We start from the raw sequence: 26,791 nt of genomic DNA, 5'->3' as shown, positions 1-26,791 counted from the left end.
GCTGAATTCTTACAGTGCTGCAGTCAGATAGTTATGCTGCACAGGAGAGTCAAGCTGGAACAACACTAAGACTGAGAATGAGGCTTTGCTGGCAGACAGGGCAAAGGTTGATGACACACAAATACACATCGATGCAGTATATGCAGTTTCTCTCTGCCTGTCTGATTATGACCTATTTTCCTTCTTTGCTACTGTCATAACAAAAGTTCTCACGAAAAAATGGTTAATTACTGATAACTATTTCACAGCCTTATCTAGCATGAACATAGACACACACATTTGAACCATGCCTCCGTTACAAACCACACTCATGTCTTTATTTGTGTGTTATTTTGCATGTCACTTTGTTCAGGCTGAGTTTACATCTTTACATCTTGCATCTTTACACACACCCCTGACAAAATGGCACAGAGCTACCAACAACCACACTACAACAACACAAGTACAGACCAATGCAAATATCCTCCAGACAGTGGGTGGTAGCCAGTGGCAGTTTAAGGGAAATTAATGAGCTCTTATAATGAACGCATCAACTAACCTGTGTGCTGTTGCCTGTGGGAATATTACAGAAACTCTGACACACACACACACATATATACATAAGCACACGCAGCCCACAGGGAAGACTACATTAACACAAAGAGATGGAGACTGCTCAATCACTATGGTTACACAGATGGGCCCCAGAGAGAGGCCGGCCAGCCTAGAGTCTGGAGGCAAATCACGCATAAACACATGTAATACAGATAAATTGATAGACCTCGTATATTGTCACATGTTTACTGACACAGTCGGTATCTCTGAATGAAAGTGCAGAAAAAGGTGTCTCACTGTGCCTGCCTGCCTGTCCTGTCTGTTTTTGTGCATTTAACTGAGCCTTTAGGCCCTATAGAATATGGCTTATAACAGCTCGGCAGACACAAACTCTTTTCTCTTCACACTGTAAAGTTTCATTGTCCCTTTTCTCATCAGGGAATTGTAGTAGAGATAGCATTAAAGTGAACGATATCGCTGGTGTGTGCTCCATATCCACAGGGACAGCCAGAGAATAAATCGCTTTGAGGAAAAGGGAAGTGGGGCAAGGGGAGATGGTTTAGGACTTTTGTGTATTCACTCGCATACTGTATTACATCGTGGGGTTAAAGCACATCACAGACTATAACTCTTCTTTCGTCCACACTGTCTTATCTATTTCTCTGTTCTTTCTGTCCTTCCATTCTGCCATCCTTTTCCTCCGTCTGTCCCCAGTTGATCCCTGAGGGGACACGTGTTGTCATCCCTTCCATCTCTGAGGGCTCCTCAGCCTGACAACACAGCAGCCTGTTGTCCCCCAGGGGCCAAGAGTGCAAGAGAAATAGAAAGTTACATATAGGCTTGAGGATGGAAACGGAAAGAGATCTGGCTGAAGCTGAAGCCAAAATAGAATTCATGAAGAGGCACAATGTGAGCATTCACATGTGTATATGAATGTAAAGTGCATGCATATAACAAAAATCCTGTTTACCCATGGGTAATGCGGTGAGATAAATGTGAGCTATAGCTATTCAGCATGTGTGAACTATGAGGCTTCCTCAGTGGGTCGCTGCTTCAGACACATGGCTGACTATTCTTAGCATCGAGACAAGACACTGAAATACTACCTACTCTTTACTGGGCTGCAGCTACACCTGTCTGCTCTGGAACTGAGGCAGCCACACACACAAAGAGAGCAAGCCTTGACATATATGCTTATGCACTGCTTTTTAGGCCATGTCATTTATTATGAATCATTTTTCTGATTCTGTTATGTTTTTCTATTCCCATCCAATTTGTCAGTGCGGCTATCAGCGCCGTTATTTTTCCTCATTTTTATCTTGTCACCTGTCCATGCATCTTCTCTGCCACTTTATTCAGTATTTATTCATCATCATTATTACAGAACTGGGCAATATATCAATATAATTGGCGCTGTGATGAAAATAAAATTCAGTATAGTCTGGGACTGATCAACATAATGCAGGGATCCTCCAACTGTGAAACTAATCTGAATAAAAAGGCTGTTTGGGGGGGTTTTGGAAAACTTAAACAGATGTTTTTATATGGTAGTGGTCCTTTTTTTTAAAAAAAAATTATTTATTACTTTTTTATACTTATTGTCAGGTGAACTTTTCCATTTCTGTGACACATTCCAGCAAAGGTTTAAAAACTACTGGAATAATGTCAGTTTCAGTTAAAACAACTATCAGACCAGTTCTGGCCCATGGTATAGGATGTGTGCACACAAGAGCCAATAGTTACAGTTATAGTTATTGGTACAGTGGGTCATAATCAAAGATTACCAGCACCTGGCAAAAATCACCACATCCACATCCTAAAAAAAAAAAAGTAGCATGACAGAAATTTTTTGGGGGGAGGGCTGGTGCTCCACAGTGATTCTGTCACGTCTGCGAGGTTGAGCACAGAGTGATCTGCCAGCTGGTGAGAGCTTTTTTCTGCCGCTTAGCTGTGTACAACTGTGTAAACAGGGAAAAGCAAAAGAGGAATGAAGTTTCTTTAGCAAGATAGAACTGTAAATTACAGTAACACAAGCCAGTAACATATACACACAGCTTCAGTTGCCATCATCTGCTTACATTGCTACCTTGTGCTTCCATGCTGATGTGAAGGCGAGATTGATTGGGGGGACGGCACAATCTGTCATGTCACAAGAATATTTTCTAACTTTGTAACTGACTATTCTTGGCTAATCTACTCTGAACCCTGTATAAGACAAGATGGTGACAAATTAAGGTGTTCATGAGGACGCAGGAAGGGAGAGGCTGAGCCCTAGACCATGAAATGTCAATGAAATTCAGCGTCTTGTAGCGAGGATGGGTGAAATAGCCATTAGCATTGCAAAGTGGGCAGGTCCTAAGTTGAAGTAGTGTCAGTTCTACCAGAGCAACTGAAGCGAGGACTAGTGGACGGCAAATAATACCCGTCATTTTTATATCAGCTGTTTTAAATACATTAGAGGGTTAACTACTCAATGGGAGCCACGACTGTCCAGTAGCAAGCAGCCATCAGCTACAAGTGACAGGCAAAACGCTTCATATGTGCACAGGGCTTTAGTTTGCTTTGACAAGTCAAAACATTCTCCATTAAAACGTCTATCATGAGGTAAATGCAAAGGAGAGAGCTTAGGAGAGAAGTTCAACCCTGTCAGCACTTCACACCGCTGTGCTGTCACCGTGTCAGGTAAGTGTGAATGGCGAATTGTTGTTTTCAGAAAGAAACAAAAAAATTCACACCAACAAACAATAATGGTAAAGAGGTGTGGAAAGAGGTCTGACCCTCCAACAAGCATGTCATTTTATACCCATTACATTTCATTTGCAGTCATTTCCCAGTCTGTCGGTAGTAATTGTTGTGCTTTATTGTCACTGTATTATTGGGGATAAGGTTATGGTAAATAATATTTGAGTTTCACAGTCCTTTTCTTTATTGTTGTATGGTATATACATTTTTTATATTGCCTACATTCTCGTTATTCTCCGTTACCCTCTGTCTTTCAACTCGTCACCATTCAGCCTGATATCCCTTTCCTCCATAGCTGCATCCCTTCTTATGAAAACATTATATAGGGCCTTATAGTGCCTTTTATGCCAGCTATATTTCCTCCATATAGCCTTCTCTGCATTCTTGTAAAATGTTGTTTGCAGTAAGTAAAAGGCAGGATGGCGAAGACGATGCAGCAGGCCGAGTTAAAGTAAGTCTAGGCGTGATCAGACCTGGGGAGGTGGTGGACTCGTCGTGAGCGTGTGACACGGGGACTGGCTAGCGCTGCCAGACAAAACCAGTCATGTGAAAAACTAATCTACCTATCCATTTGTCTGAGAGCAGCAGAGGTAGACGGAGGTGGTATAATTGTGCTCAGTGTTAGAAGGATTGCCAGCCGCTTTTTGTTTCTCACGGCTATGGAGGCCGGATTTCACAGCCCATTTTTACAGTGCTCAGTTCGCTCTCTAAGCTGTTTTAGATTGCGCAGACATGCTGATAATTGAATGAAAAACAGGTCCTGCGTAGGTAGGTGTGTGTGTGCATGTGGGGTTTAAAGCCTGGCTGCATCTTATGAGCAATAAGCTGTTGTTTGTGATCCTCTGTGGACGCATAGCAAATGCATGTCTTAGTCAGCAGACTGGTGGCTGTATATTATAAAACTGCGATGGGGTAATTGACTGAAAGGAGGTGAGACAGAAGAATATGGCTGTAAGATATAGCTTTATTGGGAATAACATATTCATTGATGATACCATCAAAATTTTGCACGTTATATCTTAATCCAAAGTGGATATGAGTTTACACTTTCATACAATCTGTAGGATGCAAATGTATCGCCCAAGTCAATAAAACGTATGACTGTATAATACCTTTGTATTACATTAGCATCTTTTTTCTTCTTTTTGCCGTTCTGACCAAAGAGCCCAGGTAGTTAAAATGTTAATGAGTTGGATCAGTTTAATAATGTCACCATAGCTAGAGTCATCAATCATGGCTTCATATGAGGTGCTATAATGCTGACATAAATGCCGACTCGACGCAAATGAAGTCATTAGGCTACGCCCCCAGCTTCAAAGAGAGAAAAACGTCGTCTTTTTATCGTGTTTATGCTTTTCTTTGTGTGCATCTATCATCTTTCCTTCTCATTCCTTTATTACCTTCCTTTCATGCTTCTGTTCCCTGTCAACTTCTACTGCTGCTCTCCTGCTTGTCTCTTTTAAATGTGTATCTTCTCTCCAGGCATTCCCTTCTTAGTTTTGCGCTGTAACTTGCTGCTGTTTCTTCCTTTAATATCTGACAAGGCCCCCTGTGCTGAGTTTTTCACGTTTTTTTTTTCCCACACACAGCACAACACACACATACCACATACACGCGCAAGCAGTTGTGTTGCAGTCTTTGTTACTATGACAGTACTGTCATTTCCATCTAGATGTTAGTTTAGATGGGTTGAACAAGATGGCAGAGCGTACATCCACCTCTCTAGTCCTCGTTACTGCTACTCTGAGTGACAGTGTGATTATGGATGAGTATGTACCACGTGTGTGTGTACCTTTGCTTGATACTCATGTTCTAAATACATTAATTTCACATTTTGATGTCCTTTTGAAAATCACCATATTGTAACTTATTGCATTTGAGGGGAAGGAGATGATTTATCTAGGAGTTAAGTTTATTTCATTTATGGTTGTGGGCTGGATATGTGTAAAAAGAAAAGAAAAGAAAAGAACATAAGCCAAATGTAATATCGATTGAAACATGACGATGTGTGTGTGTTCAACTCACTGAAGCATGGACTCTACAAGACTGCTGAAGATGTCCTTTTTTTCCCCTTTAAGTCATTTAAGTTTCAGGGAGCCCCACAGACCTTGAATAGATTTCTGTTCCTTTTGTCTGGTCATAAATATGCTCAGTGGGTGCTTCATAAGGTATAGCACATAGTGAAGTGGCCAGTACTGGGTTGCATTCAGAATAGCTTTAATCCTTCATGGCACACAGTCAACAAGGAGCTGGAAACATTCCTCTGAGATTTTGGTCCATATTGACATGATAGCATCACACAGTTGCTGCAGATTTGCCAGCTGCACATACATGATGCTAATCTCCCATTCCACCACATTCCAAAGGTGCTCTTTTGGATTGAGATCTGGTGACTGTGAAGGCTGTTTCAGTACAGTCAACTCACTGTCAAGTTAAGGGAAGCCACTCAGGTAGGATGTTTAAATAATGCTCAGTTAATATTAAGGAGCCCAAAGTGTGCTAAGGAAATGTCCCTCAACTCATTACACCAACATTAGCAGCTTGTAACATTTGCAGGATGGATCCACGCATTCATGTTTACTCCAGATTCTGACTCTACCATTCAAATGTCGAAGCAGAAATGGAGACTCATCAGAGCTCATGCAAATTGATGCCTCAGTTTCCTTTTTTAGCTGACAGAAGTGGCATCCGGTGTGGTCTTCTGCTTTTGGAGTCCATCTGCTTTAAGATTTGATATCTTATGCATTTAGAGATGCTCTTCTGCATATCTTGGCTGTAACAAGTATTTAAGTATGTATTCTCCTCTGACCTCTGGCATCAGAGTACAAGACAACTGCTGCTCACTGGACGCTTTCTTTTTTGGACCATTCTCTGTAAACCTTAGATAGTTGTGTGGGAAAATCCCAGGAGATCAGACGTTTCTATAAGACTCGCACCATTTTGCAGGTCATCTGAACATGCCTAAATACACTGAATTTCTGCCATGTAATTTTCTAATCACATATTTGCATTACCAAGAAATTGAACAGGTGTACTAAGTAATCCCAGACCTTGACTGAACGGTTATTATAAGATTACACCAGTCACTACATTTGTGAATTTGATTACCAGGAGATTCCTGTGTGTCTGTACCTGGAAACATTAAAGAAAACATTAAGTTAATATTTTAGGATAATACTTTTGAAACTGACGTTTCCACCCACTTAACAAAAGATTTATTCATATAATCTACTTTTACGGTATAATATCTTTCCACAGTACATGTATAGAAAAGCAAGTACACACTACACATGCTCTACTCTTTAGGACTAAAAGTTTCCATCGAGCTGAGGTCAGCAGTTTGCACTGTTGTCACATTCTAAGCCTAATTAGTCTGTTGAAAATGTATAATCCCAGTTTCTCAGTGCAGTGAGTTAGTTAGTCACACTCTAATCTTTCCCTGGCGCATCACTAATCCACATAACATACTGTGCATCTGGATTTTCTTTCCTATTACTTCTTTCAGCATTTTGTCCATGTGTGCGATGCTATTTTGTTCATCTTCATCTCTGTGCCCCACTCCTTCTTTCTGAGAGGCTATGCCCAGTTCAGGTTGACATTACACACCCAGGTTTCAGTCCCAGGAGAATGTCTGTACAACTTGTATGATAGTCAACTTAGTCTCAACAAGTTAAAATCAGAAGTATCAGGCGTAACTGACTGATTGATTGCATGTAATCTATGTGCCACATGGGCACTCAGCCAGTCTGTTAGAGCCACATTTTCTGTCTCAAATGCTCTTTTCACTCAGTGACATGCAAATAATAATAATGGTATCCTGCCTCTCTCCAATAAAATGAAACTACCATAAAAATTAGAGACTGTTCATTTCTTTGCAAGTAAGCGAACTAACAAATTCAGCAGAGGATCAAAATAATTATTTCCCCCACTGTATACTTTAATATACTTTTTTAAATTAATGAACTCAGGCCTGTTTTTCAGGCACATCCACACATCACATCCACTACAAACATATAATTTTGTACAATAGGATGTATTACTGTAGTTTAAACAGAAAATAAATATTCTCAGTCTTAAATATCTGCAGCAAGTCATTAGCTCTGAAATAATTACTTCCCCCACTGTAAGTGTGCCTGTGTGTGTGCAGCTTTGTGAACACTTGTGTGTCCCATGTATCCTATACAGCATACAGCATTTCTAATTAGTATGTGATCGATAGCTGGTTGTTGTGATGCTGTGCATGGGGAGCCGTGTCGGAGCAGGGAAACAGTGACATTTCAGCGGACAGGGATTACTCTGTTGACCTTATTGTTGTGATTAGAATTCAGCCTCAGCTCCCCCCAGAGATGACCTCACCTTGTTCCACACTGCACCGGGATGCTGGAGGTTATTCAAAACGTACTTCTTTCCTCCTTCCTATTCCTCGCTGATGTTGTAAACCTCTGAAACACACACACACACACACACACACACACACACACACACACACATATATGTATATATATATGTGTGTGTGTGTGTGTGTGTGTGTGTGTGTGTGTGTGTATATATCTTGTGCTGCCATGATTAGCAGCAGGGTGCAAGATGCTAGCAGGCAAGGCATACATGGCACGCCATAACCAAGTGGTCGGCATAGTATACAGGAACATCTGTGCCGAGTATAACCTGGAAGTCCCGAGGTCAAAATGGGAGATGCCCCCAAGGGTGGTGGAGAATGACCGAGCTAATATCCTGTGGGACTTCCAGATACAGACGAACAAAATGGTGGTGGCTAACCAACCGGACATAGTGGTGGTAGACAAACAGAAGAAGACGGCCGTAGTGATTGATGTAGCGGTTCCCAATGACAGCAACATCAGGAAGAAGGAACACGAGAAGCTGGAGAAATACCAAGGGCTCAGAGAAGAGCTCGAGAGGATGTGGAGGGTGAAGGTAACGGTGGTCCCCGTGGTAATCGGAGCACTAGGTGCGGTGACTCCCAAGCTAGGCGAGTGGCTCCAGCAGATCCCGGGAATAACATCGGAGATCTCTGTCCAGAAGAGCGCAGTCCTGGGAACAGCTAAGATACTGCGCAGTACCCTCAAGCTCCCAGGCCTCTGGTAGAGGACCCGAGCTTGAAGGTTAACCGCCCACAGGGGCAAGCTGGGTGTTGTTTTATATATATATATATGTGTGTGTGTGTGTGTGTGTGTGTGTGTGTGTGTGTATATATATATATACACATATATATATATACACACACACACACACACACACACACACACACATATATATATATACACATATATATATATATATATATATATATATATATACATATATGTGTGTGTGTGTGTGTGTGTGTGTGTGTGTGTGTGTGTGTGTGTTTCAGAGGTTTACAACATCAGCGGAGAATAGGAAGGAGGAAAGAAGTTTCTGCTTTTTTCCCTGCTTCTTTACATGTTACTCAATCTAATGCTATACTTTCAAGATTATGTGTCATAAGATGTTCAGCTTCTATTAGATTGTTACTCTTTTTTGTGTGGCATTGTGCAGAAGGGCTTGTGTGAGTGTGTGGACCACAATATATACATATATTAAAAAGACAGCAAATCAATGAGGCATGTTATTTATATGCAGTCTCTTTTAGTTAACCCTTCTGTAATCTCCAAATACAAAGCACACACAAAGATACTCAAGCAAATTTGCATTACTCTTTTGTGTTGATCTTTTTTTGTTTCCACATAACCTACAAATAAACACAAAAGGTGAGAAACGAGAAAAGATAAAATAAAAGAAAAACAATGCTTTTACAAAAAAGTGTTGAATATTTTGTTTACTCTTCTCACCTGTTTGTTTCTCCTTGTTGCTAGTAGGAATCACAGATCTTCCAGTCTCGTTCCGTGGAAGCCTTTATAGATGAAAAGAAAAAGTGGAGCATCATGAAGGCATGGTGATGGATCAAAGCCGTTCATGAATATTAGCTAATTATTCACTGACCAAGGCATTGCTGGTAGGTTTTTTCAAATATGCTTTTTACATCTTTATAACCATAGATAAAATCTCAGCCACTGCCACTGCATTGCAGCAGTCATATCAGAAGCTGAGCAAATAAAACATATTTCTGAAGTTATAGAGTTTACGAGGTTAAATAGGAGAAAATGTGTTTTTGTTATGTGAGAGAACTACAAAGTTCCCACTGCTTAAGACTGATGTACAATTTTGTTAAAGTACAGTATCTGGTATTCACAAATGCTTTTAAACCCTTACATATGATCTAAGGCCTGCAAGATATTTCCACTCAGGTTATTTGGTCGATTCCCATAACAACAGGTGGGTTCAGAAAAAGCACAGTTTGATTTTGCAGGTTTGAAACAAATAATATGACTAACTGAGAGGATAATCAATGATTACCACGTGCTGAGAGAAATTGGTATGCCACTTTTCTAAAACCATTTGCACTTACTGTATTGATGTGCTTATAAGCAAAGCTGAGAAGCACTCACTTCAGTGGCATAAGCCACTAAAACTTTGTTTGTACTGCAGTCTGTTTGCTGGAGCTCACTCAGTGGTATTTCTTAGTACATGATGGTGGCATGCCCATGACTACTGGATTGTGGTTACCTGTCTGAGGGTAATAACTGCAGCATGGCAGTTCAAGGTTGCATCATTTTCACTACAGGACCATTGGGTGACTAGCCCCGAGTGGCACATGAACTAGGGGGAGGGGAAGGTTGCAGAATTGCGGATTTAGTTGCAGCCTTTTGGTTCCGCTAAGAGGAGGAGGCTGCTGGTGGTGGGAGACATACAAACCTGTCACACCTGTTTGATGTCCGCTCTGCTTATCGGGGGGTTTCCAGCTCAGAGACATAGCTATGACACTATGTCACTATGGAGGAGGGGAGAGGAGAGGAGAGGAGAGGAGAGGAGAGGAGAGGAGAGGAGAGGTGAGGTGAGGTCATGGCACGCACATATATTGGATCGAGGGAACAGATAATGGTATAATGGTTACAGTAGTGAGAGAGGAGGACAGCTGTGGAGCAATGGCAGTAAAAATGGAGATGGAGAGGTGGAGGGCTGGATGCCACCAGGGGAGCGTTTCGGGCATAAGAATTCCTCTGTAGCCTCCCACTGCTGCCAGTTTAGTGATAACATGCATGACTACACCTAAGGTGAAAGGAGATGGGAAGATGAGGCGAGAGTCAGGGTGGGAAAAGCGGGGCAAAATTGACAGATTCAAAAGAGCAAAGTGGTCTGAAAGCCTTCCCCATCCTCCCTCCTTCCCTCTCCTGCATCCCTGTCGCTTCTCATAGGGGAGCCTGCTAAGGACCTTAGCATCCATTAAAATTGCAGCATGTTTACATAAAACGAACACAGGCTTGTGCTGTCTTTACCTCCTACCTCATCTCACCCTCCTACATAACACACACGTACAAAAACAGAATTCTGTTTATTCACTGATGTACAGCAAATGCTTTCAAATGTAAATGAACATGCAGTTTAAAGCCTTTATCCTCGATCCTTCTGACACTGTACAGACCTGTCTCTCGTAAACTCCCAGTGACCCCCTTTCCTGTAAATTAAAACAGTCAGAATATGCTGCAGATCAGAAGCTCTTCCGCATTGCTTATAATCATTTTCCTTAGCTGGATAGTATTGTGTACAGTACAGTAAACAGCTGCAAAGTAACGCACATACACAAACACGAGCGCATGCACATCGTTCACCTATCAGCTCCGTATGTCGTATCCTGTTGCGTAGCTTTTGAATGATTCAACACGCTCTATCGCAAGGTCCATTTGCTGTCTGATTCCTTCTGTCAGGGTAGTTTTCTCGATATTCTGCTGATGATGCCCTACTGCTTGCACTCTCTCTGCCAGGGAGCTGTGGGCTTGATGCCCTCATGCCCATTTACCCTCCCAACCTCTTCAGCAGCATCTGATGGTGCATAGAGCATCAGTGATCGCACAGAGAGTCTGGAGGGGAGAGATGAAGAGATGGTGAATGTCGAATACAAAAGAGCAGAAAGAGAAAGGAATGAGGCCATGGAAGATGAAAAAAAGACACGAGTGCTTCATTGATGAAGGAAGAATGTGACAAATGAAAGGGAGTAGTTTTACCAGGGAGTGCTCATTGTGATAAGGCCCTCCTTGTGGTGTATTCTCTGCCAAATGGCTGAGGTGCGGCTTTTGGCAGTGCCTCTAACAGGGCATACCTCTCTGCTGGAGTGGCGGGCTACCATTATGGCTCTTTCAGTGGTTCAGGTTGGACTAACCCTGCGTACTTAATGACTTTTATGTGGAGAAAATGTTCAAACCTTGAAGTAACTTCTTCTTCTTCTTCTTCTTCTGCAGGCGTATTTGATGAATGTATTTTAACCGAATGAAATACATGTCATAGCATCACTGAAATCACGAACAGAGGAATTCTGCTCATGGAAAGCAGTCCTATGATTATCTGCCCTACTAGTTCCCCTGCTGTTAGTTAATAGCAAAACTAAGATGACCAGAGGTTTGTGGACATCTGTTCTTTTTTAACCCAATCTCCTCAGATTGGCTTTATTAACAAATGACAGATATTACAGCAACCAAACCACAGTTTTCTGGTAGTTTTCTGGCAATCCATTCACTGATTCTTCCATTATCCGTGCACCGTGGTCGTGGATTAGCTCTAATCATCGCTGTTGTATTATGTAATCCACTTCAAAGAGAAGTCCATTATAATTTAAACTACTATAATCTGATCTCATTTCCTCGCTGTCATCTCAATTACTGTATCATTAGGCTACTTTCTTAAGGCATATTCTGTGTGTGAGTATTTTGCAATTAAATTATCTGTTAGGTTCTGTTAGATTTTACAGGAGTCGTTGTGATGCAAACACGATACTGCTTTTTGTCAGCTGGTCCATTTAGGGGTCACCACAGCAGATCAGCTGAATCCATCACACCCTCTGTCACACCAACGCTCTCTTTGCAACGTCTGCAACCATCTGTCCTTTTCTCTGTTCCGTTCACCTGCATGTCCACTGAAGTCTGCTGCAATCACCATCCTAACCTCCCTGCGGACACTTTACCATTTCATCCAGCTTACTTCAGAATGTTACTTTCTCTTCAGACTGATGGAGCATACGCATCCACCTTATTTAATATGTATACCCCATCCAACTTACAGTGTGGGGCATACACACACATGCTTTTTTCACCTCCACAATATACTCTTACTCTTACATACTCTTGCTTAAAGATGACCTTTTCTTCATTTCTCTTTCTCTACACAGTGATAGAATAGTTTGGATCCATCTCCAATGCTCCCGGCGTTGCTTCCCTTCCAAGTGGTCTTCTGCACGTATCGACCTTCCTTCTCTCCATCATATCAGCCATCATCATGTCTCAACATTTAACCTCTATACAGGGATATTTGGTGTGTCGAGGTACTGCTCTCTGAACACAGACAGAAGAAGTCAGTTCCACCTAGATTTTACCATGTGCGCTTCGTATTACAAATTCTTCATAACCATTTTGAGAAAATTCAAATGGTTCCTGAAAGTAATTTGTAATTTTACGTTTACAAAATAAGTCCATTAGGCCTGTATAACTCTTGGTCAATAAAGGGTTAAAGTCCCTACACTCACTTCCACACTCATGCCTTTCCTCCTATCTCACTGCTTCATCACATGCCTTAATCACATCACATCCTCTTGCTTCATCTTCAGCCAGCAGTGGCCTTACCCTAACCCTGCCTAACATTAACCCCTCTATATCAGTTTGCAATGGTACCCTGTTGGCCAGCAGCACCAGAGGCTCTAACAGCTCCAGTTTAGAAATCTCATCCTTGATGATCCACATGTTTGTGCTAAAGACATGAAAGAAGTGAAACTGCAGCTGTCAGTTCGATAAGTGACTTGTAGTGCTAAGTGGTTTGATTGGTCAGTAAGACAAGAAAAGTGCTATATAAATGCAATCCATTTACCATAAACGCTGTACAGTAAGTGTGGAGTGATGATATGGACCATTAGCTGTGCAATACTCTCCTTTTTGTGAAAGTCTATGATCTCCTGTGGGGAGGAAAGGTTATTAAATCAAAAAAGCCTGCTGACTACCGTTTTTAAAAATGTCAAAATACATCCATTCACAGATGCTGAATAATGGACAGCACAGATGTATTTCAGGGGAGATATTGACTTTTCAAATTTCTGAAACTAAGATTAGATTATAAGAAAAATAATGTGTTAAAGATCTTCAAAAGTGCAGTTTAAGGAAGCTCTCATAGCATTTATAACATAAAGACAAACTAAGTTACCGTTAACTGTGGTGAAATTTTAGATTAAAATATTGAAGGGAAATTTGACCCCATTATCCTTCACGGGACGAAAACCAATCATTAGAGAGCCATTACATGGATATCTAATGCTGCTTTGGGGGAGAAGGAGCAGGGAAGACATAAATGAGTTTGTGCACACTAATAGGCTAAGGGTAATCATTTTGATTTGCATGCTTTTAGGAATTTGGAAAAATAATGAGATAAGCTATTAAGTGAAAGAATATACACAGAAGCAATGCTCCCCAAACAAAAATAATATATTAAACAAAAATCAATTAAATTTTGGCAAGACATGATAAGAGAAAAATTAAACCAATCCCCTTTATCAAAGCTAGACGTCACTGCAATTACGAGACTTAGAAGATGGAAATGAAGTCCAGTTAGGAATGTTATTGAAAATGAGTATCGGGATTTGTATCGTCCAAATGCCAATGTTCTCCTACAACAACTTGAAGAAGACTTTTAAGGACACAAACTATTAATATGTAAAAAAAAAAAAGTATGAAAGGCATGATGCCCTGCAGCATATCCATCAGAATAATACTTAACCATCCGAGTCACTGGGAAACACATGGCTGTTCTCTGTAATTACGGTAATAAACAAAGAGGCCCAAGATTGCAGCTTGTCTGTTGAAGAGGCTGATAGTTAAATGTAAAGACTGCTTTTGGTTTTACCCGATACACAGTATTTGAACACTGATACACCGCAACAGTGGGTTTCAAATCAAACATTCAAGGTCTGCTTTAAGTGCAGACTTTCAGCTTCATTCTAGGAGTTTAATAAAAAAAAAAATGGAACAGACTGTTGAGGAAATAAAGTTATTTTTATACCTAGCCTCCCATTTTCAGAGGCTCAGAAGTAACTGGACTAGCTAACATATCAGGATTGTTTTTAATGCTTAAATGAGCAGTCACTGATTGCTACCTTTGGTTGCTGCTTGTTTGTTAGTCTTGGAATTGCCTGTGGGTAACTGAAAAACACCCTCTGTTGAGCTTAGATCAGGTGACAGTCTTGGCCATTGAAGAATATCACATCTTTGCCTTGAGAAACTCTTGGGTTGCTTTTACACTCTGCTTTGGGTCATTATCCATGTCTGAAGCACGTTTGGTTGAGTCTCATCAGTGAGTATAGTCCTGTACACTTCACAATTCATCCTGCTTCTTCTATCAGCAATCACCTCATCAGTAATTACTACTGACCCAGTTCCAAAAGCACCTATACATGCTCATGCTATAATGCTGCCTTCACCAGTTTTGACAGATAATGTGGAAGGCTTTGGATCATGAGCCGTTTCTCTCCTTTGCTGCACTTTTCTCTGTCCATCCTTCTGGCACAAGATCATATTGGTTTCTGTCTAAAGAATTATTTTCCAGTAATGTGCAGGCTCGTTCAGATATTTTCTGGCAGAGTCTAATCTGACCTCTTATTCTTTAGTGTAACCAGTGGTTTGCACCTTGCAACCCTCTGTATTTACATCAATAAAGGTGTCTCTTGACTGTAGTCTTCGCCTACCTCCTCAAGACTGCTCATTTGATTGGATATTGTGAAGTTGTTTCATTTAACGGTGGGAATAATTCTGCTATCACTCACTCACTCTTCTGCTGATCAGTGTTTTCCTTCTTTTTAAGAACGATTCTAAATCTGTCTGCTTCATTTTTTGCTGTTTCTCCAGAAGTTTATTTTTTTTCAGTGATGGCCTCCATCACTTGCATCAATATCTCTTTGGTCCTCATACAGAGAGTTCCCGTGAAAAGTCCAAAACTTCAAGCTCAACGCTTGGCATTAACTCTAGATCGTTTATCTACTTAATTTATCAGTTAATTGCTCATCAGTTAATTATCTGATTACTTTTGAACCTTGGAAAATGATATATGCAAAACAAGGACTGCTGAAAGTCTCCACTTTAATCGTATCCCACTTGATCAGTGTGGTGATGTGCAGAGGCAAAACTACAAAAATTATATATTTGTCTAAAAACGTCCTTTTTGGACTAAAATCAAAAAAGAGAAAAAGGGAATCCGTGTTTAAAGGACTGCTGAGAGGCAATTAGCACTCAAGCACAGATTTTTGTCTTAAGATACTGATAAAATTTTAGAGTCATGTAGTGTGTCATTAATTTGTGAACTTTGGGGTTTAGACAAAGTACTTAATTACCTGCTTTAATTACCACAAGGATTCTTGGAATTTGCGTGTGGATGGACTCTGGTATACATTTTAGACAGAACCGGGTTAAACGAATATGATTTATGCAGAAAAAACAAGTTCGTGTGTTTGTTGACACTATTGTGTCAACTTTTATTTTGTCTAAAATTTTAAAATGCATAATTTTTCTTATTTTTGTTGTTGAAAAACATTTCAGAAATACTGCTTTTATAGAGGGTACTTTAAACTAATGTAAATGTCTGGGTGATAATTGATCTGTCATGCCAGATAAAATGGGTTGCATTTGGTCTCGCTGAAGGTTTCGCAAATGTTAAAAACACAATGTTTACCCATACATTTGAACCTTTAAAGTTTAAAGCTCTGAAGATAATACTAGACACTGAGTAAGTAACATCCGCGACCTGTCAGATGTATTGAAATCCCAGAGCCACCTGCTGCCACATCAAGACAGGACAGTATAGCAAGGACGCTACAGCTGCTGTTCTTCTTCTTTGTCATGAAGGCACATCTCACGCTGATACAGTGTATTTCATTTCAATCAGTGATTGCAGCTCTGCCAGTTACTGCCTCTGTCAAGTAGTATACAAACAGAACTGGGCCTGTGTCATTGGATCCCCAATTCTGCCTTCCTTTGGTTCTTATATATCTTATAACAGTGATATATACGTTTACTATTAGTTGTGGTATTTTTCTGTTGTTACGAATGAGTCTGGGAGACATCAATAACCAATTCAGACAGTGTACCATTCGTGTATTACTGCAACTTTCTAATTAAGTATAGCTGACCTTAAGAACACTTTGGCTGGCTATATACGTATGCATTCAAAGTGTATAAGCTGAAGGTCATCAGTGCTCATTTTAGTGCCAGACTGGTTCTAAAACCTGCAGACTAGTGTGAAATACATGGCCTGTTTTCGACTGGGTGAAAAAGATTCACTGCAAAGAATAGAATAGCCTCCTTTTGTCATATCACCCATCAACCTATTTCCTTTCTTTTTTCCAGCTCGTTCAGTCCTTCCTAGTTTAATTTGCTCCTTAAATCACCTCCCGCTGCCTCTCCTCTCTCCTCCTCTCCAATCTCTGGATGTTTATTCGTTTATGAGAGGAGGTTGGGAACAGCAGGTGCGAGGCCTGCACAAAACACCAGAGAAGTGATTGAATTTGGTGTGGGCAGTAAATTGTGTGGACATATGCGCACAGCACAGCGTGGAGATGGGCACAGGGCAGTGTGGATGCATATCTCTGTCTGGCTGTATTGCTGACAGGGCGCAGAAACCACAGAGTAGGGGTGCCAGGCGGCATCAGAGAGCGAGTGAGTGAAAGAGACTGAGGATTGGGACCTGACATAGTTTCAGAGTCTCTGTCACTATAATCTGACTCTTAAATTGTCGTGGATGTTTTCTGCCATGTTGCAGAAAGAGAAGAAGAGAGCTGAATGTGGTTTTGGGAAAAGTAAAGAGGAGTGAGAGCATTAGGACCGTCATGCAAACCTTCAAGTCTCTTCAGGAAAATGTTCTCCACAGTCCTGAGCCCGATTCTTTCCACGGCCCCACAGGACGCCTCCCCAGGCTGAGCTAATTGATCAGATTACAAACCTTTGCTTCTTTCACTCTAATTAGCATTAGTGCGCCGTCAACTAAATAGGTCGGGAGCAGGTCTCGGTCCTCGACTCTTGCAAGAGATTAAGATCTTTCGCCACAGCGGTGACTATGGTCATAACTTCATTAATGACTTGGATGACTTTTTCCAACTCTGCTGGTCGCAGTCCCCCTGGGGAGGTTACGTCTGAAATTTGCTTCCCTGCAGCATAACGATCTTTGACTAGATTTAGCAGGCTTCTAGTTTTACTTTGTAGCTGTTTAGATGTATGCCAACCGTATTGGTTTTGATTAATCATGTTTGTTATCGTGATCATCCTCTCACTGATAACTATGGTGTTAGAAACTATCATTTTCATCAGCACAAGCATGGCTGTAATCATTCTGATTTCTCCAGTGATTATCATTAGAGACATTCTCATCTTCCTCAACATCTACATCTCTGTAATTGTCTTCCTCCTCCCCCTCTGTAACACTATATGCTCTTCCTTCCTCACATTTATCACTGTCTGAGTTCCCACCCAATCTCTCTTTATGGTTATGGCCATATGCACATATTCTGGTCTTTTCTGTAATTGCTAGTTTGGATTTAAAGCTTCTTTATGAATGCTAAGCTGTGCAAAACACTGCCTACCACTGTGAGCGAGCCATTTATCCTATAAACCAAGCTAGATTAAACAAATTTGGTCTCAGTTTGTCCACACTGCATATGCTACACTGCAGACTGGAACCTGACGTGCTTCCCATTTAAATGAATCTAATAGCTGTTAGTGCTTGTATGTACGTTGGACAAGATGTTGCTCTCACAATTCATTTCACACTTCGTTAGCAAGTGAAATTGTTGGTTGGATATACAGTATAGGAGGGAAGATCAATATATTACAGTCAGGTATTAGCGCTGCAGTCAGACACGGGCATCGGGGTTCGACAGATTGTGTAAACACCATTTCAGAAACACAATACGAAGTGCAGTGCTATGCCTCACAGCACACATACACACACTTACATATAGTTTCCTGGGAAATAAAGAACACCCAGAAATTCACAGACACACACACACACATACGTTCAGTCTTTCCGTCTCTCAGTAATTTGAATGGAGTAAATCATCATTGTGTTTGGGAAGGAGATTGATGGCCAGGCTCAATGGTTTGGCCACCCATTCTATTTAGAACAGCGGGTCAGTCGGCCAGTTACGGATCCAACCTCTATTGTTGCCACCTGACATCTCTATTCATCATCACACAGTCTGCATCCTGCCGCTGCTGTCTCAAGGCACAAACTGCTTTGTGTGGCACTTTGTGTGCATGTTGCAGGAAATGTGGCAAAAAGATGTATGTACTCAGAGGCTTTTGATGTATTAAAATTAATAACGGTGTAAATAACTCACCCTTTAATGACTTGGGGTGTATTAGAACTGCACGGGAGAGTTTAGCGCTTCATTGTAATTTAGCATGTATGGAATACATGCTATTTTATTATCTGCTCCTTTTGTTGCTTGCCTAATACATTTTGTAATTTAGGTTCTGTAAAGAAAAAATAATATTATTATATAACTTTTACAATAATGTGATGCTTATATTTTGAATGATCAGATTTAGCGTTTACTGGAGATATTCTGGTCTTGTTGTTTTCTTTCGTTAATAGGTTTTTAACTGATTCTCCAGACAATTTAGTCTGAAACCCTTTTTATTTATATTGCAGAATGGAAGTGTAATTTGAATAGGAGTATGCCTCAAAAGTAACACATCACATCAGTGTTTTGTAATTTATTATGGATTTTTTATTACATTAGACACAATATTTAGGTTTATATTGAAAATTGTGTCCAGTGTTGAATTAAAGTTCATTTTTTGGGGGGATAAGATGGACGAAAGGAGACACGAAAGTAGAGAGACAGGGATGATACAGGAATTGGTCTGGGATGGATTCAAACCCAAGCTCCTTTGAGCTTAAAGGCTGCCCAGTCATCGTATTACAGCAGCTGCTCGTGGAGTTATTTCAACACTTTTTCAAACATGTTCAAATTTAGTAATAAAATATTTCAGGCTTTGCAGGGGTTCCTTCTTTAACTTCAAAACCATTTTAAAAACAATGTGAGCAGTGCCCAGCAGACTTCTGGCGGGTGTGCCCACTAAAGGTCTGCTCACCTGCTGGTTAAGGTTTGAGTTAGGCTTGCAGTGTATGTCATTATATGTCTGCCCGTGCCTTGTTAAGTGATAACCTATAATTTAGTGTCTCGAAAATAGTGCGGCATTGTCAAGCTGTTATGATGTTGGGTTAATGGCAGCTTCCACGAATCCACCCAGCTACATACGAGTGTTGCACATTGTTTCCTTCCTCCTGCAGTTGACAAACAGACTCATCACTGCTGGTGTTACCAAAAAATTGAATTTGAGTGTAATGAGATCTCTAACAAGTTGAGCTGATTTTATAAACTCACTCAAATGACGCCAACACTGAAGAACATTTTACTTTGGATGTGTTAATAGACACTCTTGGGGAGCTGCAGCAGTTTGGAAATATTGAAGTCTTAAACATTTACAATTTTTGCTGTGTTCTTGCATGTTTGATTATATTCTCCTACGTGACTTTGCTCATATTTGTTCATTTATTTGTGATGCAGAGTCACTATTCATAGAGCTATAGTTATTTATAACATGTTTTTTCATTGTTATCATTTTATACTGCTATACAGTTTCTGTGTAAATGTCACAACTTATTCGCTGTGACAGAGAGCAGTGTGTTTTGAAGAGAGGCTGTGCAATAATAATGGCCTTGCTAGATGTGTTTTACTGAAGACTGCTTACACTTACTTACTTCAAGTTGCCTTTGTTTTCAACAGTTTCCACTAGCAACCTAAGCTGAGCTGCTAATGTTTTTATATAGTTACAGTTTTGAGGAGGAGGTAACAACATAACCCGAAGTATCGGTAGAAATCTGCATATGTACTCACCGTAGTAAAGAGCACAACTTCTTGACACACAAGCTTTAAGTGGGTAATAGAAGTGTGGACAGGGTATGCAGTGAAGTATAAAGATTTCATGACAGCCAGGATTGCGTCTTCTTCACCTAAAAAAGACATGACACTGTGAAAGAACTGTGTGTTGAGTGTCTGGCCTCTTTTTGCCCCGTGTAACTCATAACCAGGCAGGACATTTCCCATCTGCAGTTGTACCACAGTCATGTTTCTGATGCTTCATTTTCTGTCAGCTGGCTCGATCAGAGTTTTATTTCAGGGTGAACTCCCTTTCTCAGTCCCCGAAAAGAAGGAAGTGAGAGGGAGAAGAGAGAATCCTCCAAGGTCACTTTTGGTGTCTCTCCATTGGAGTCAGTGAGTTCCTGACAAGCCAGAGACAGGTTCAATTTCTCGCTGACTGTCAGGAGCTCCCTGTTTTTTAAATGCCTGTGAGACAGATATAAGCAGAGGAAGATGTTGCCTGACTTTTCAGTATTATCTGAGGGGCATTCTTTTCTCCAGCCTTATCTCTCTGTCAGTAATGGGCCTTCAGTGATTCCTGCCAGATATCTGCTACGGATGGACTGGTAGGCTGGCAGATAGAGCAAAGCTTTCCCAGATACTGTAGATCTAGAATGGGCTGTTTTTCCACGTTTTCCTGCCCCTCGGTGATTGGTAAAGCCTGGTGACCGGCAGTTTGACAGGCACCGCACCTCTGCTTCTTAGTAAAGTAGAGGAGGGAAAAACAAGAGTGAGAGGAATGAATGATCTGAGGCAATGGAAGTGTTGCATGGTGAACTATCTTTGACCACCTCCTCAATCAAAAGTACAGAAAAAAAGGCATCTTTTTTTGCCAGGTGTGATGAGGACATACATCACAGAGCTTTGATGTGATAGATCGTGGACGTCTTCATCTGGCCCTCCTGGCTCTGAGCTTGTTGCTGCTTTTATTGTTTTGTGGAACAACCCACTGAAGGGTAGGATGCCATGTCAAAACTGTTTTTAGAGTCTTTGACGCTAAAGAGGAATGGAAACTTCAAAGACAGCAAACTGTGTGTGCCTGCGTGAGTGCAAGAGTGACCTAAACAATGCTGCCCTCCTGTTGACAAATTAATGATAAATTAATTGCCTGGTGAACATGTGAACTTACAGTCTTCAAATTCTCTACAGGATAACCCCAACCCCCCAAAGCAGTTTATCCGCCTTACAGGCTCTGAGTTAACTCTACAACTCTTCGTTTTACTTGACTATGACCGATTAATGTTTGGGGAATTAGGGAGGAAATGCAGAGGGGTGGAGTGGAAGGGTTGATAAGAGAGTTGAAAGCAGCAGTGGGGAATGGAGTGGTACCAATAGGCAGGACTCCTGCTGTCTCCTCTTTAGGGAGATCCCTACTAGTGCTGTCCCTACTGCAGTGTAAGGACAGGCTCAGCCAGGGGTCTTTGAAGTACTGCTCTCTTATTATATGGATGAACTCCTTTATGCTACTATTATATATGCAACGCACCATATCGGAAGACAGCTCCCATCCTTCAAAAAAAACTACAAATCTCTGCAGAGCCCAGCCGGCCGTGCAGAAAGGGTAAAGCTGTGAGGGACTGAGAGATTCTCAACATCATCGCTGTAGTGCTTTTATATTTTCAGATGTTTGGCTTACCACTCGAGAGACACAGAACCGGCCTCTAATCAAAACACTCATTATACAAAAGCTTTGGACTGCATTTTACTCCTGCGGTGGATGAGATTGGGTTATCATTGACATTTAGCTTGATCTCGATTTCATGCTATGTAAACTACCAGCTGCTGCAAGAAGAAACAGAATGCAACATGGAGATATCATGCCAAGTTGGTGTTAACCCCTCTTCAGCTCTGACACCGCAGCTGACGTGTGTGTGTGTGTGTGTGTGTGTGTGTGTGTGTGTGTGTGTGTGTGTGTGTGTGTGTGTGTGTGTGTGTGTGTGTGTGTGTGTGTGTGCGTGTGTGTGTGTGTGTGTGTGTGTGACAACTCATTTGACTGGTTTAGTGATTTCATCCAATCAAAGCCGTCCCTACGAAGGAAAAAAATAAATCAATTAAAATGAAATAAACATTAATACAGATTAATACATGCCGAAAAAGAACTGAGCATCTGCTGCAATCACAGTGGAAAGTTGTCTTACATCCATCTGACTGATGTCGTTAATTATATGATTTAGTGCAATTTAGAGTTGTAAGTAACAATTATTTTCATTACTGATGATTTTTTTCTTGAAAATGGGACAACGTTGCCCATGAAAATAGAGCTGTCACTGATTTTTTTTCTTTGTCTATCCAACAGCCCAAAACACATTCAATGCCTTAATTCTTCATGGCATATATTCAACAAGGTGCTGGAAACATTCTTCTGAGATTTTGGTCCATATTGACATGACAACTTCACACAGTTGCTGCAAATTTATTGGCTCTACATCCATGACGTGAGTCTTGCATTCCACCACATCCTAAAGGTGCTCTACTGGACTGAGATCCAGTGACTGTGGAGACCATTTGAGTGCAGTGAACTTAATTTCATGTCCAAGAAACCAGTTTAAGATGGCACGTTATCCTGCTGGTACTTAGGAGCCCAGGATGTGCATTTCGTCACCATTAGCAGCCCGAACCGTTGATACAAAGCGGGATGGATCAACGCTTCCATGTTGTTTAAGCCAAATTCTGACCTAACCATCTACATGCTGCAGTACAGAGTCTCATCAGACCAGGCAACATTTTTCCAATCTTCTACTGTCTAATTTTGTTGAGCCGATATGAATCAAAGCCTCAGTTTCCTGTTCTTAACTGAGCGGAGTTGGACTCGGTGTGGTCTTCTGCTGTCCATCTGCTTCAAAGTTGCACATCTGTGTTCGAGGATGCTCTCCTGCATACTTTGCTTGTAATGAATGGTTGAGTTACTGTTGCCTTCCTATCACATCTTCTCTGACCTCTGACCCCAACAAAAGAACTGCCATTCACTGAATATTTTCTCTTGTTTGGAAAAGCTGTATAGATGTGAGCCTACCTGAGGATTCCAGTAGTGCAGCATAGCCATATGCAATCAAGTGTTTGGTAGTCAACTTGCCCCTTTGTGCTGTAGCTGAATAAGTATTTATTTTTACAGTAAAAGTGCTGTTATTACAGTGTGTTTTGATTTTGCTTATACCTTTAATGGCCTTTTAAACACGTTTTGCGTGGCTCTCTGGCTGTGGGGCTATGCAGACTTTAGTGTAAATCACCTGAATACTCCCCTGTGTGGCATGATCTCAACACAAACTGAATGTTATAACCTTCACGAGGTTGGATTTATTGCCGGGCTGTTGCATTGGATTGCACTAGGTGTACCATTAAAATGGTAATTCAGTGTAAGATGAAAATGACAGTCTTTGCTGTAAATGTTTGAAGCCAAATAGAAGATGTAACAACAGGGTGTGGGGGGTGTTCTTGATATCCTTGAGTTTTATAAGGGCTCTAAAACAAGTCTGAAACTATTCTATATTCACAACACCAGAAGTATGTTTAATAATTCACCTAGATAGTTTCCTCTCTTTTTTATATCTCTCCATCTCGCTCACTCTCTTTCTTACGACCATTTGCAAGGTCAGTGGGTGCAGAAGGTTGGGCTTTAGTTGTGTTTTTCCGTCGTCACTCCTCAGAGTGGCAGGCTGCGACAGACTTAAATAGGGAGGGAGAGAGAGAGAGTCTCCACAAATATAAGATCTGTGCCTGTCGGGGAGCAGCGGCATGCTTGTAGTGCGCTTAGTTTTTAAGTCTTGTTTCTGAGTAATAACTGGGCAATAAACGCCGCCCGGTTGTGTGGAATTTCTATAACGTGCGCAAACCCACAGTGTAAGGGGACGCACTTTTACTCAGAGGCTATTTATTTCCCGGCTGACGTGGGAGCGAGAGAGCGCTGGCTAAACTGTCGGCTGGGCATCTCTGCGCGCCGGGAAGAAGAGGAGGGAAAGCAGCGTTGACCTGCTGGGATTTAAAGACATCCGCGTTATTGTTTGTATTTTCTGTGAGGTCTCAGACTCCGGCTCTCTCTTCTGTGGGTAGACTACACACTCAGTTGCGATGACTGTACTGAATTATCCGCCGGCTGTCTGTAATTTCTCCAGCGAAACCAGCCCCACCGCCACCCGCCCTTAGAATAAAGCTGCTGTAAAGCGAGTCAGCACCGTCGCCGTTGTCTAACAGCTGGGATTTTACACTTTACCATGTCTTGAGACGTGGAAGGGAAGCTGCAAAGATGATGACAGTGAGTATGGATTCGTTTAAATGGCAGTGATGTTGCATCGAGGCTACTTTTAGCTCATCTCCCGGCTTCGGCTTTAATATTGACCGATTATGTGGTACTGAGTAGGGGTCAGCTTGGTCACAGTAGCGGATGACATCCGCGGTGTGATTGTGTGATATCTGGGCGTTTCTGTCACCGCTGTTGCCGGGGGCATCGGGTTCCTCCTGGGACTTTTTTGGGAACATTACATCATATGAGTAGCCTATGAATGACTGTGCAAATTGAAGAAACACATGCGGGTTGCCTTTATTTATTTATTTCTTATGACGTGAGTGCTGTCTTGTTCCAGTCGGTGTTTCTGTTTCAATAAACTATATGTTGCCAGATGTAATCGTGCGGCTGCCACGCGTGGAGAAATGTCACTTGGACTGAGCTCGACGCACGCAAAAGACTGGGCGTATGCGATGATGCCCCTTTGGAAACCTAGGGGACGACCGACAGAGTTGTGAGAGTAGTCTTTGGCATAAATTAAAAGGCCAGCCCCCACACCCACCCCGAACACCCAAACGCCCGCCCGGCTGCTGCGGGATGGAGGGGAATAGGTGCAGCTGTCAATTTGCATGTATTCCCGTATTTTGTTGGCCGAATCCAGCCTATAGTCTGCCTGCGCTCGCTTAATCCCACGGCGGATCAGCTTTAGCAGCCCCAGCCTGCCCTCATACAGCGCCTTCCGCCTCTTTCTCTATTATATTTTCTCTAAATACTTTACATGATTAAATTATTTTTAATCGGGCTCTCGTGACCGTCGTGTATCGACGCGTTAACGCGCAGACACCCGGCGGTGTTTGGAGGCTACAGGAAATGAGAATTAACACTTGAAGAGAAGGATTGGTGACTGAGATTTTGAAACGCGATCGTAGCTTGGATATAGGCTACTCTGCTTCTGCTTAGCGGTCTTTCCACGCTGGAGAGGAAAGCCCACCCAGTTCTTGAATCTATTTCTTTACTTATAAAGGGTGGCGAAACCAAAATGAAAGCCTGGTGAGGCTTTTCATGAGCAAGCCGGTAAGGTTGTTGTCTTCTGTAAGCTCCTGATAAACTGATCACGAATCCGAAAATACCAATAGCCTTGCTACATTTCCAAGCCTAAATGTTACACTGTGTTTTACAATCTCATAACAGTGACGGATGGCGCACTGGGCTGCTAAAAACGGCTCTAATCAATTACTATAGCATTAGCCCACAAGAGCGCAGGTATAGTGTCGCGCCCTTAAGTCCTCCCCCTTCATTTGTAAACACAAAGAAGCTCCTGGAGCTTTTCATGCCAGGAAACTGATTATGGGATGTTACATGTTGTTACTGTCTGGGAAATTAAACTAATGAGACCTTCTTGTGCTGAACTTGTTCATCACGCAGGGAATTAATACTAAATTTGCTCTCCTTCCAGTCAAACTGAAGGTCTCAACACCTCAGTGGCTATGCACTATACAACCAAAGTTTTCTTTCATAACATTGCTCTAACTAGGTAAGAACCACCTGCTGTGCTTCATGACAAAAATCGTATCTTTTGTGTCCCCACTCGTGTATCTGGTGCAGACAGCATCCCTGCAGCAGCTCCTCTCCTATTCTCTTTGACCTGTTAGTATTTCACGCAGAAATGCAACGTCCTCAGCGGAGGGAGGCTTTATTTTTCTACACCACATCAGCACTTTTTATATCTAGTCTCTAAGATGCTGAGTCACATCCCCCCCACCCCCCCAGTGTAGATATTTTCTGCATCCTGTTGTGATGCCTGGTGTCTGCACAGGTGTGATCCAGTGGCCATGTCTCAAGAAAGCTTTTTGTTATTAAGATAATACTGTGTTAACATTTCTCTCTCATTAGTCTTCTGCAAGAGGCAAAACTACTGCAAGTCCTTGTGGTCTAAACCAGTAATCAGCAATCTTCATAATTAATTTCAGCTCATAATGCGGTCGCGTAGGAATGTGTCGTTAATTTCTCTTTGCCCTGGGAGAGATTTTGGTGCACTTTGCTTTTCATTATGCTTTAAAAGTGTTGAGGCTCCATGATAATGTGCTCCTTTAGAGACAAGACTAACTCTGTGAGAGAAGGCTCAGGTCAAGTTGAGATTTGTGGATGGCTGTAAACACCGTCAACGTTTTCATTAGCTGGGAACTAATCAGTCAGGTGGAGATTGGGGCGCTGCGGGAGCATCGCAGTCAAGGTTAGAGATCCGCTCCAGACTC

At 41.7% G+C, this 26,791-nt stretch overlaps 1 protein-coding gene across 2 annotated transcripts in view; it reads left to right on the top strand.

Annotated features, from left to right (window-relative positions):
* The window catches only part of schip1 (schwannomin interacting protein 1), a 217,200-nt gene that overhangs the window by 149,940 nt on the left and 40,469 nt on the right, over positions 1–26,791 (top strand). The window contains exon 1 of one of the 2 annotated variants that reach the window (XM_006795313.3): positions 24,033–24,566. The exons of the other annotated variant lie outside the window; for it this stretch is intronic. Within the exon in view, the coding sequence (XP_006795376.1) occupies positions 24,558–24,566 (9 nt within the window). The 5' untranslated portion in view covers positions 24,033–24,557. Of the gene's footprint in view, positions 1–24,032; positions 24,567–26,791 lie in introns of those variants that run through there. 2 annotated transcript variants of the gene reach the window in all.

The sequence above is a fragment of the Neolamprologus brichardi genome, chromosome 14 (genome assembly GCF_056152115.1).
Source record: "Neolamprologus brichardi isolate AB-2024 chromosome 14, ASM5615211v1, whole genome shotgun sequence".
Taxonomy (NCBI): Eukaryota; Metazoa; Chordata; class Actinopteri; order Cichliformes; family Cichlidae; genus Neolamprologus; species Neolamprologus brichardi.
Note: the sequence above shows the minus strand (reverse complement) of the source record. Positions and strands in the feature narration are given on the sequence as shown.